This window comes from Hoplias malabaricus, chromosome 7 (genome assembly GCF_029633855.1).
Source record: "Hoplias malabaricus isolate fHopMal1 chromosome 7, fHopMal1.hap1, whole genome shotgun sequence".
Classification (NCBI taxonomy): domain Eukaryota; kingdom Metazoa; phylum Chordata; class Actinopteri; order Characiformes; family Erythrinidae; genus Hoplias; species Hoplias malabaricus.
The window spans coordinates 26,980,212-26,992,970 of NC_089806.1; the positions used below are offsets into that span (position 1 = coordinate 26,980,212).

Here is a 12,759-nt window from a genome sequence, read left to right on the forward strand (position 1 = left end):
CATCCTGCCACCCTGTATGTAGTATTTGACTTTCAGGGCCACTACTAATCAATTTTCCCATCTATTGCTGCCATCCTCTGACCCTTTGCCACTACTCACCACCATCAATTAAACTGAGGTACTACATAAAGCAATACATTAGATAATCCTCCCTCAAACCACATCTGAGGGGCCCTTGAGCAAGGCATCGACCCCAGTACTGCTACCCAGACACAAGGGATGGCTGCCCACCACTTTGGGTGTTTCTTTAAAAGCCGCTAGTGCACTTGTGTTTGCATGTGCATGTGTTCACAGCCACAGATTTTTTAAATGTAGAAAACAGATGCCATTGTACAATAAGAAATAATTGCATATTTACATACATATATTTTTTTAGCTTCACACAGGGCCCAGCTCACTCTCTTCCTATGCAACATTCCTGTTATCTAGCATTGAAGATTTAAGTTTCCTACACCTAAACACTAAAGAGTCACATCACAACAACATTTATTAATTAAAATAGTATGGTAAACACTGAACTGATATCTGTTGGATTTATGAATTATTTATTAGAAATGTTTTTTTATAAACTGCTTAATGTGGTTAGTTTTCCTTTTTTCGATGGGTTTGCTTTCAGGTTTCACATGCATTGGGTATTACTGCTCAGTCACTAGTATCCAAGCACAAAAATCTGTGTTTTCTCAAAAGGCTGCAAGCTTAACCGAAGTGAGAACAGCTCACACTAGAATGTGCTTAAGTCAAAGAAGCAGAAGAGAGCAGCAGTCATTAGAGGTTTGTCCCTGGGGACCCGATTACGGTAAACTTTCTGGTAAACTTCTATGCACAGCTTATCCCCTTCTCTTTTTGTACACTCACTTCATAATTTATATGTACACAGTACAATAAACACTGAACTGATATCTTTTGTATTTATAGACTAATTAAAGTAATTTTACTTCATGAGCAGTGACTGCAGTCATTAGTACCAGGGAGCTACCAAGTGAATTAATTAGTTACTTTGTTCGCACAAATTACTAATTCATTCATTTGAATTAATTAAAACATGAACAAAAAAATTAAAAAAAATTAAAACATGAACAATAAATCGTTCATTCAAATTAATATTTGCCGGACACATCTCACCATTACTGACTTCTGACAAGTAAATTACATCTGCACATATTTTTGTGCACATCTGCACAAAATCTTCTACATCTTCTACACAACTCTACAAGAAAACTGACAAACTCTCTGGATTATTTAAGCCAGAACACCAGAGCGAGGGGTTACTCAAAATAAACAAGGCTGTGAATTTGTTACAGCACCGTTTTATCAGTCTGATCCTTAAAAACCTAGAAATGTAAGTTATTATATAAATATCTAGTTCCCAGCGGTGCCCTGTTCCTTTTTCATAGATTACTTGCTTGATAAAATGTTAAGCTGCTTGATTTTAGAAATGCTCACAAACTTAACTTTGTAGCTTTGTATAAACAGACTTTCAATGATTATGCACACGCGGTCAGCAATTGACAAGATAAACTATTTTTATAGTTTGTTATAATTGTAAACAAAGTCATTGATATGTGGAGCTGGATTCAAACAAGTCATGGTCTTAACAGTGCTCTTTTTTGGAATTAAAGCTTCACCACTGGTTTTATTTTTGTCCATTGTTGACATACTCACAGTTATCAGAGAAGTAGACCTGAGTGCGCGAAGTAAATGTGCTGAGAACTGCTCAAGCGGCATACACACACAATGGCAGGACAACGAGGTGTGTGCGTCTGTTTGTGTGCGTGCACGCCCATGTGTAGGTGGGTGTGCGCGTGAGAGAGAAATTCACAAGCTGAATGGGACATTTGGGCATGGTTTTAAATGTACTCAGGTGGAATATAGAGCATCCTCAGCATACTCTATATAATGAATATATTCAAAATCGTGTAAAAAATACCATGGAATATATGGATATTTGTGATATATCCCCCAGATGTAGCTTGAGTTCAAATCACGTTCACGCGCTTATGTCACAATATCACACAATATGGAAAAAGTCTTATCGAATTAAAAGGGTCATACCGGTGTTATTGTAAACGATATTATATCGCTCACCCTTGCTGCGCTGTACTGGTTTCCTATTATGATCTGAAGAAAAAGTTGACGCCCCAATTATGGAGGGAGATTAGTCTCAAAATAATTGACAAATGCTTAAATGTTAATCCACAAATAAAACACAAGTCACAAATATTTTTTACTATTCACGAATGAATACATCCCAATCTGTGTCTCACAGTGTGCAATTTGTACAATGCAGCTACATTCATGAATACATATTTTTGGTTTAATTGATATATCAATTTCATGAAAAAAATAAATACACTTGTTTAAAATTACATTGTATATATTTGGAAAGTCGAAGTCTATTAGTCTATTATTTGTAAATTGTTGAATCTATCATGATTTTCCTTTATAAATTATTGGTTGTTCGGATCAGCAATTTCAGTTAAATATGAACACAGTGATATTTTAAGTGAAATTAAGTTTATAGGATTTACAGAATGTATGCAAGAATTAGTTGCCGGACCGCAGCTCGCAGAGAGACAGAGAGAGAGAGAGAGCACGAGGCAAAGAGAGAGCGCGAAGACGCGAGAGAACGAGCACGTTAGAGGAAAAGAGCACGGCAGCACTAACATCTGACTGAACCTTGTTATTATCACTGATATGCGTGCCTGACATTATGTGAGTTAGTCGTTATGTTGTTATGTAGTAATCGTTAACTTGTGAAAGGAATAACATTGTTAAGTCGAGTGAAGTAAGGTTCACCAGGAACCAGTTATGTTTAGCCTGCAGTATATTTTCATGTTAGACATGAGTGTTTTACGAGTTCATGGAATGTATTTGGTTAGCATGGGATTTAGTTAATGAATTGTGTGTATTAATGTGGTAGTTATGAACAGTCTCTTTTCTCTTTATTTGTTTCTGTAGACCATATCAGAATATCCTCAAATCAGCTACTTCAGCTACCTCATATCTGCCTCCCATATTCCACCTGCCATATCAATAGACATGTTCATATTAAGTCACCTGTTGACATACTCTCCTGTAAACATTCTGAGTCAGCCTAAGAGGGTGTGAGACTGTATCAAAGAAACAATAATAGTTGTGTGGATGAGCTGCCGTTATTCAGTAAACCATCCTAACTTTACACTGACTCTGGTGTCTTCCTGGGCTCTAATTGGCCTTCCCAGTCTGATGTCTATCTATGATTAAGCTAAACCAGTTTGTGGAGTGGGATTGAGATAATCACATCGAAACCTTCACCACAAATAGTTTAAACAAAATTAGGCAGGTGCATAAAATTGGGTATGGTGAAAGACTTTGTTGCATGGTGCAAGCTGAACCATCTGCAGCTCAGTGTGACAAAGACAAAGGAACTGGTGGTGGACCTGAGGAGAGACAAGGCACTGGTGTCCCCTGCGTCCATCACGGGGGTCCGTGTGGACACTGTGGAGGACTACAGATACTTGGGAGTGCACACTGACAATAAACTGGACTGGACTAAGAACACTGATGCCCTTGAGAGGTAGGGCCAAAGTCATCTTTATTTTCTGAGGTGCCTGAGATCCTTCAACATCTGCCAGACCATGCTCATGACCTTCTATGAGTCTGTGGTGTCGAGTGCTATCCTATATGCTGTTGCATGCTGGGGCAGCAGGCTGAGGGTAGTAGACGCCAGCAGACTTAACAAACTGATCCGTAAGGTCGGTGATGTTGTGGGTGTGGAGTTGGACTCGCTGATGGCAGTGTCAGAGAGGAGGATGCTATCTAAGCTACAGGCCATTATGGACAATGGCTTCCACCCACTCTATGACACAGTGATAAAACACAGAACCACATTCAGTGCAAGACTCATTGCACCTAAGCACCACAGGAGGTCCTACCTGTGGCCATCAAACTCTATAACTCCTCCCTCAAAGTGTGACACTATGGTTCATCCGTGCAATACTAAATGCCACATTATACTGGTCATAAGTACAATAACAATAATAATGTGATTCATTTTTCTTAATGTGTGCAATAATTCAGAGGTGCAATAATCTATACAATATTTTATATTTATTATCACAGCCAATGTCACTTTACGGTATTTTTAAGAATGTAAATTTGTACATATTGCAAATTTCTCTTTTGTTTTGTTTCTTTTTTCTCTTTTTTAAAAATGTTTAATTATTATTAGAGTATTTATTCTTTACATAAACGGTTGCAACTGTAACAACAGCAGTTTCCCTTTGGAGTCAATAAAGTATTTCTGAATCTGAATCAACAGAAAAATTACATCAATATTTAGTAGATCCCCCTTTCACAGAAATATCAGCCTCTAAATGCTTCCTATAGCTTCCAATGAGAGTCTAGATTCTGGTGGAAGGTATTTTGGACCATTCTACTTTACAAATCATCTCCAGTTCAGTCAGGTTTGATGGTTTCCGAGCATGGACAGCCCACTTTAAATCACACCACAGATTTTCAATAATATTCATGTCTGGGGACTAAGATGCCCATTCCAGAACGTTGCACTTGTTCCTCTGCATGAATGCCTTAGTAGATTTTTTGTTTTATGTTGTGTTGTTGAAGTATCCAGCCCCGGCACAACTTCAAATGTGTTAGTGATTCTTAAACGTTGTTCTCAAGAATCTGCTGATATTGACTGGAATGCATTCGACCCTCAACTTTAACAAGATTCCCAGTACCTGGACTGGCCACACAGCCCCACAGCCATGATGGAACTGCCACCAAAATTTACTGTGGGTAAATTTCTTTTTCTGTCATGCATACCACCCCTTGTTATGTCCAGATAACTCAATTTTAGTTTCATCAGTCCACAGCACCTTATTCCAAATTGAAGTTGGCTTGTCCAAATGTGCTTTAGCATACCTTGAGGGACTCTGTTTATGGTGTGTGTGTGCAGAAAAGGCTTCTTCTGCATTACTCTCCCCTACAGTTTCTCCTTGTGCAAAGTGTGCTGAATAGTTGAACGATGCACAGTAACACCATTTGCAGCAAGATGATTTTCTAGGACAGTGCTGGTGTGTGGGTTGATTATGACTTTTCTCACCATCCTTCACCTCTGCTCATCTGAGATTTTTCTTGGCCTGGCACTGTGGGCCTTAATTAGAAATGTGCCTGTGTCTTCAATTTCCTCACTATGTTCCTCACAGTGGAAACAGATGGATTTTTGTATCCTTTTTCTAAATGATGATGTTGAACAATTTTTGTTTTCAGGTCATTTGAGAGTTGTTTGAGGCTCCCGTGTTGCCACTCTTCAGAGAAGATGCAAAGAGGAGAAAAACTTGCAATTGGCCACTTTAACCCTTTCTCATATTTGGATTGACCTGTGCATGTAGGTCATGGTTCAATGAGTTTACAAAACAAATTTTATGTTCCAATAATTAGTGCAAAAGGTGTTCAAATCAATAAAACGACAAATGATCTTAAAATTTCTTTTAATCCTTTTTAATCCTGCATTAAAAACCTCAACTGTCTATCTGTCAAACATTTGACTGGTACTGTATATGTAACAAAATATGCCAAGACTTTGTATTTGCATGTTTTATGTGGTCGTTTCTCATGCTTTAGTCATAGTCTTCTATGTTCTCTGACATGTTAAGATGATGTCCCTTATTCTCCATCTTCTTCTGCACGTTTCCATTTCCACTTTAAATAATGCAGCAATTCTGGTGTCTGCATTATTTCTTGATTGCATTTCCAGTTACATTTTGAATAATACTGGGGTCACACTGAGGTCTCTTTGCTGATCTTGTCACATAAAATACAACATTCTTGTCATTTTGCACAAATATTGTAGATTTCATTTGTTCTCCAGGTTTGCAAATTTTTAAGACCCTGTTTTATGAATTATACCAAACTATACAAAATATGGTTCAGACATTGACACTGAAGCAAACATTACAAGTTCTTTTAATATCAATATTTCAGGTACAAATGTGTCCTCAAGTAATTCCAAATTATCACAAAAAAAAAAAAAAAAACGGTTAATGTAATGATTATATGTTGTTAATTCAGTATGAGATTTGCTCTCTTATTATAAAAATAAGAAAGAAATGGAGCACTTTTTAATTTAATCTTTCTAAATTAATCAACAAATACAATTTCAAAACAATAAAATCTCTGTTTGGAAATATTTAAGTAACAAACTCTAATGCAATATAAACACAATCTGATACGTCAAGACAAGGGGTCTGTCCCAAAACCTAGTGAGCTGTCTAACTAAAGAGCATTTTACTTCATAGTGTGTGCGTTCCCGACACATAGGCTATCCCAATTCTTACACAACTTATTATGCAGCCTAGTAAAATATCTTAATCTGACTGAATTTTAAGCAGAGATGTTCACCAGTCATTTTTGCAAGTCCGAATCAAGTCTCTAGTCTTGGAGGGGCAAGTACAAGTCTCTCATCACGAGACCAACTCGAGTCTCAAGTTTCTTATTGTTGAAAGACATGCATTGTTATTTTATTTCCATTTGTGAAGGGTTTGGTGCAGTAAATCTGGTGGAAACGAAAAGAAAGCTGCGTTTGCCGCGTGTCTCGCGTGAGTGGGAACCGCGGGATAAACGAGAGTGAATTCGCGCTTAAACTCTCACACGGGAAATTAACACTTGGCTGAGGGGGGCTTGGACTAGTTTGGGCTACGTCACTGCGAGTGGACAATATATTATTGTTAAACGGGATGTTTATTTTTAATTAAAAAAAGGCAAGCGAATATAAAATAGAGTACCTTTAATTCGATTGGTTGTGCTTAGCTGTAACTGTGCTTAGTTTAAACAGTATAATAAACAGCAGTCAGCTGAATTAATCAGATAATTACAAATAATTATACAAATATAGACCATGGACTACTATAAATAAAAATCCAGCAAAATGTAAACTTATATTAATAAAGATAAGTATATTGTATAAGCAAATTTAAAAGGATCTGCTACAGTGTCGCTGGTCAGTGCTGTTATCTGTGTCTGGGCGCATGGACGGGCAGGGAGGGAACTGAATGCTGGTCACTAACAATAAAGACATCCACTTAAAAAAAATTTATAGCAATAAAAATAAATTACATCACACAAAAATTGTTCACGAGTCCCAAATCATGAGTCTGAGTCACAAGTCGAGTCTAAATTCAGTGTTTAAGCGACTTAAGTGCAACTCGAGTCCGAGTCTTAAACTCGAGTTGAACCCATCTAAGATTTTAAGGCAGCATTGAACTGTTCCACAGCTGCAAAGGCAATCCAACGATGCGATGCAAGCACTGCTCCCCTCTATTTTGCTCCTCTCCCAGAGCAAAAATATTTATATTAGCTAAAAAACACAAAGCACAGAATCGCGCTGAAGAGCTGAGGCGACGCTAGCCACGTTTTGCAGGCAGTAATAAGCGTGACACAATCTCTCTCTAATTATTATTATTATTGGGCCTCATTCATGAAACCTTCATAAAAAAACACAAGCAAACTATGCGTAATGTACAAAGAAGTGGACATTCCTGAAAACTTTCCGCCAGATTCATGAACTCTGCATAAACACCAGATTTTTAGTAGGATGTGCGTATGGTAGTGAATACCAAAAGTTTGCAAATTGGGTGGGCGTGCAGGTTTCTTTTCAGTTAACATTTCATTAGCATAATCTCCGCCCATTAATTCCAAATGACTGCCTAATAGCGCTCAGACATAAAACCTTAAAAAATCTCCACAGAAAAGCAAAAGAAAACAAATGTTCATAAAAATGATATCATTTTTATTTAAGTGCATTCATTCAAATCGGCACTTTTTAGATTCGTTCTATGTATATTTTTTTGCTCCCTTGTGGGAAGGTATAGCGAGGCATTAGAAGGATTATGCCGAGATACATAGTACTGTGAAAAATTTTTAGGCACCTGAGAAAATCAGATTTAAAGAACTATTATATGAGCAGTAAGAAATTATATACTCAACTAAATATAAAAACAAATTACATATTACAGTGTGATATTCTGTGTGTTAACCACTTTCATTGTGGCTGTGTAGTTTTATTTGAGGTTATTATACATTATGCTAAATAAAGTGTGCTATGTATTTCACCAATTCATACAATCAAGAAAATCAAATGCAAACAAACTTTACACTGATCTTCGCACTGACTCATAACACACAATTTTAGAAAAGAATATCATATTTTGTATTCATAATAATATATAATTGTTATCACCACTCTTATTTACAAGACACATTATTTTAAACAATGATAACCAGAGGAGGATGGGTCACCCCTTGTGAGCCTTGATTCCTCCCAAAGTTTCTTCCTCAGCTGGGGGAGTTTTCCCTTGCCACTGTCGCCCCTGGCTTGCTCACTTGAGGGTTTTTACATTTTTTTTTACATTTCATGTCAAATCTTTCCCTTACTGGAATTCTGTGAAGCTGCTTTGTGACAACATCAGTTGTGAAAAGCGCTATACAAATAAATTTGATTTGATTTGATAATTTTAGGGGCCTAATGTATTTGCACAGCACTGCATGCTCACTGAAGTTAGCCCTGCACAATTCTTTGCAGGGCTAACTTCTCACAGACACACCAAACTCCTCACAGACTTCCAGGTCCCTGGAGCTGTGTGACTGCGACACTACCTGCTACGCCACCGTGCTGCTTCATATGTTAAATATATCTCTAACATATCCCTGTATAAAGGTGTAAGAAACCCATAAACGTATTTGTGTATTCTACAGTGCATGCAAAAAAAGGATTGATAAAGCTGTGTGTTGTACTAAGTGTTGAGAAATGTATCTGAATTGCTTGAAGATAAGAATCCACTGCTGTCTGATGTTTGGTAGCCTCCTGCAAACAGAAAAGCATGTTAGGTGCAATATCAGGGTGACCAATACTGCTCAGATTGCATGCAAACCAATACCTAACAGAGCCTAAGATTGGCTGTAGAGGTGGTTAACAGAAGTAGGTTGAATAAATTACAATTCATGTCAGAGTAACACATTCATTCCCCAGATTAAGATAATCAATGCTACAAATAAACACTTCTTCACATGTAGAATCACAAAAATAAATAAATAAATAAGCTATAAATAATTAAGAAAATAAGCAATAATATAAGGTTGTATTTTAATTGTCTCAACCCTAAGTTGAACATTCAGTCTACTGTGTAATTAATATTATATGGAAATTCGCATGTTTATGTTTTATCCTCCTGTGACATCATATTCATTATGATCAGAATGTTAGATAATATTTTAACTATTAAAATTAAATGGAGTCATTACATAAGTTCACCAAGAATAATTATTTATCTTGTTGGTGAATATAAATGATTGATTTTGCCTGTCAGCTCGTTACTTACTTCTGCGCCGAAATCTTTCTCTGAAGCCAGTCCCAGTAGAAGATGAATTGCCTGCACTAGTGCTCTGTAATTAAGAAGGAATTAATAGTAAGACAGTTGAATGCAAAGTTTGTTTTGTAATGTGAAAGTGCAGCCTGAGGTGGATTTGAACACAGATATTCCCAAATGGGAAACCAATGTTAACAGAATGAGTTAACAACTGGATATGTGACAACTAATACAAGTGCAAACTTAATTAAGAACACAAATATCTTTTAGCGAAAACAATGACAGGCTCAAAGTTTGAGAGAAAAATGTAAAACACTATAAAATTAACAGATTTTTCTAACAAATTAATCATGAGAAAAGAATTAATAAAACATTCCTTCATCCCTCCCATCCTCATTCCACCCTTTTTTCCTATATCAAAAGAAGATTTTAGAGAAGCCAAAACAAAGAGGCTGGAAAGCAAGCTACGAGATGTTCACCCAAAATACCAACTATTCAGAGGTGCAGCATCTAGCAGCCTGAACCTAAGACTGAGCAGAGGAACCAGGGTGAAACTCTCTTAACTTGGGAGAGTAACAGGTGCTGCTCTTTGGCCTTAAGTGTGGAGAAGCTCACTGCCTCCCTGGCTGGAGATGGATCATCCCTATTCTGGGGCCTTGCATATTTACATATTTACATTTTTTATTAATTTATTCATTATCTGTAACCGCTTATCCAGTTCAGGGTCGTGGTGGGTCCAGAGCCTACCTGGAATCATTGGGCACAAGGCGGGAATACACCCTGGAGGGGGCACCAGTCCTTCACAGGGCAACACAGACACACTCACACACTCGGACACTTTTGAGTCGCCAATCCACCTACCAACATGTGTTTTTGGACTCTGGGAGGAAACTGGAGCACCCGGAGGAAACCCACACGGACACGGGGACAGCGGGAATCGAACCCACAACCTCCAGGTCCCTGGAGCTGTGTGACAGCAACACTACCTGCTGCGCCACCGTGCCGTAAATGTAATAGATTTACCTTGGTTTGGCCAGACCTACTACGGACATCTTTTCTGAACTTTCCTGCCAGTTCCTCACGAATCTGTTATCATAAAACAAAATTAAATAAATAATAATATCAACATAAAAATAGTATATTGTAGTTTGAAAATCAGATCTACACATGAAAATGAAGAAATCAAAAATTGTAATAGAACATGTACCTTACTGTCAAACAGAACTCCAAATACAAATATAAAGAAACCCTTTAAAGAGATACAGGAGATAATGTGAATTACCAAACAGTGTATTTTACAAGTAATAATTATTAATAATCATGTAAAAATCTATACATTTTGATGACATTTTATTGAGTTTAAGGTACAGTATATGTTCAAAATTGAAAAATAGAATATACCACAGCTAAGGAAATATGGTATCCCCATTACTTGTGGCTTTTGTTTTTTAATAACCTTCTCTTCAGGTTTGTTAAAAATGTAATGATGAACTGACGAAAATGAAGCCTTAAGCCATGTACAGTATTTCCTTCACCGCTATAGTCACTATTTTGAAGATTTGGTAAACCGATTTGGCTAAAGCATTTATGGCTAAGTAACTTTTTATAAATTTAAAGGAGAAAAAAGCAGTTAACACTTGAATTTGGTCATTATGTTGTTGAAGGTTAAAATTCATAAAGAAGGAAGAGTTTTAAAATGCTCAAGCTTTTAAAATGAGTCAAAACTCACACAAAGCCATAATAAATTTAGTATAGAACTGAAATAATTAAGCATCTTCAAACATTTTAGAGATACTGAACTAAGATGCTTTTGTTGTATACTAGCCTTTATTTTGAGAAAACTTTAAACCTTATTAGCACTAGACAAAGTTGTGGTATACTGCAATATGAGAGTATGGTACAATTAGTAGCAGACATTTACAAAATATAATATATATAAACATATCATTATTACCTGTAGTGAATTGAGGACTGAAAACACTATTTGAATCCCTAAAGCAGGCGATATAAGGGTTCCAATCCCAAATGCCCAAGTCAAGCCAAAGAGGGGTGTGAGAATGACCACACATCTGGCAATGACCACTATGGCATGTTTCTCATCTGGCTGAGTGGTGGCACCAACTCCCCTCCTGACCATCTTAAATAACACCACAATCAATATCAGGAAGTTTATAGCTACAATAGTCAGAGCAGGAATCACAAAAGCCAGGAGGGCCTTTGTTTGGTCCCAGTTTAGCCAACAGGCATTCCGTTTCGGGACATATCCTCCACCTCCAGCTGTTACTGCCACAGTGATGACGGCTATAATTAACGGCGCCCCATAGCCTAGAGTGAAGGCTACGGTCACCATTGTGCATTTAGATGTTCTAGAAAACACCATCACAGTGCGGTAAAATAGCAGGAGTGCTGAGAACAACATCCAAAAGAAAAGAGCAAGGTAAAAGAAGTGCATGAAAAATGTTGCTGCACTGCAGGGGCCCACTGGTGTTGGCTCTCCATAATTAACAATATTTGCTGCAATGATGAAGCATATATCCGCAATCAGGAGGGAGAGAGCAATGTTGACTATGGAGACATGGCGCATGAAGGATGTTTCATTCCTTGTCAATGCCCTCCAAACTATGCCTTCAATGATGAGGGCCAAAATTAAGCAGATCATTGAAATACCAACACCAATATACGTTATGAAACTTAAAATAAGGCTATCCACAACAAATGGTGACATCAGGATTGAGAATGAAGTTGTGTGATTACATTCGCATGAAACCTGTTCAGTTCCGTTTAATGGCTTGACTTCACATCCAGTTGAGTCCCATCCTCCAGCTCCATTCAAAAGTTTGAAGTTCCAGAAGACGCACTGTGGGTTTCTCAGTGACTTGTTTCTAATATCAAATTTAAGAGAGATGTTGATAACTGTACTGTTCAGAACGACTGAAGCCACATCTGCATTGATTTTGGTGATGTTTTTAGTGCCATTGTAGGTTTCATTCCGAACAGGCAAAACATTGTCCAGAGATGAAAAAACTATGATGGTGATGGAAGTCTGTCCATTTAACTGTGGGATAGCAATTTCCGTAGCTGAATTTATGCCAAATGTTCCAAACAATGGGGCATTAGTTATAGTTCTTCTTAGTTGAGTACTATTTGTTGTTATCTGAAAGTTATCATCTGTTAGTGTTCGCCCCATAAACTCAGTAGAATTCAGAAATTCAGAGCTTGTGTTCTGAGTTGTGGTGCCATTATTCAACAGAATCCAGGTATTCTGAGCACTTGTGGATGCCACAACATCCACTACTTGTAGGAAATTCTAGAAATGGACATATATATATATATATATATATATATATATTAATATTGCAACAGATATTTATAATTAATTATGATACATTTGCAAACAATTTAATTATAGTCT

The 12,759-nt window shown here is 37.2% G+C and overlaps 1 protein-coding gene across 1 annotated transcript in view; it reads right to left on the minus strand.

Annotated features, from left to right (window-relative positions):
• Positions 1–7,499: 7,499 nt before the first annotated feature.
• The window catches only part of LOC136702713 (adhesion G protein-coupled receptor F5-like), a 55,842-nt gene continuing 50,582 nt past the window's right edge, over positions 7,500–12,759 (minus strand). The window contains exons 19-23 of the mRNA XM_066677862.1: positions 11,302–12,654; positions 10,555–10,596; positions 10,371–10,433; positions 9,360–9,423; positions 7,500–8,845 (exon numbers count right to left, since the gene is read on the minus strand). Coding sequence (XP_066533959.1) covers positions 8,775–8,845; positions 9,360–9,423; positions 10,371–10,433; positions 10,555–10,596; positions 11,302–12,654 — 1,593 coding nt within the window. The 3' untranslated portion in view covers positions 7,500–8,774. The remainder of the gene's footprint in view (positions 8,846–9,359; positions 9,424–10,370; positions 10,434–10,554; positions 10,597–11,301; positions 12,655–12,759) is intronic.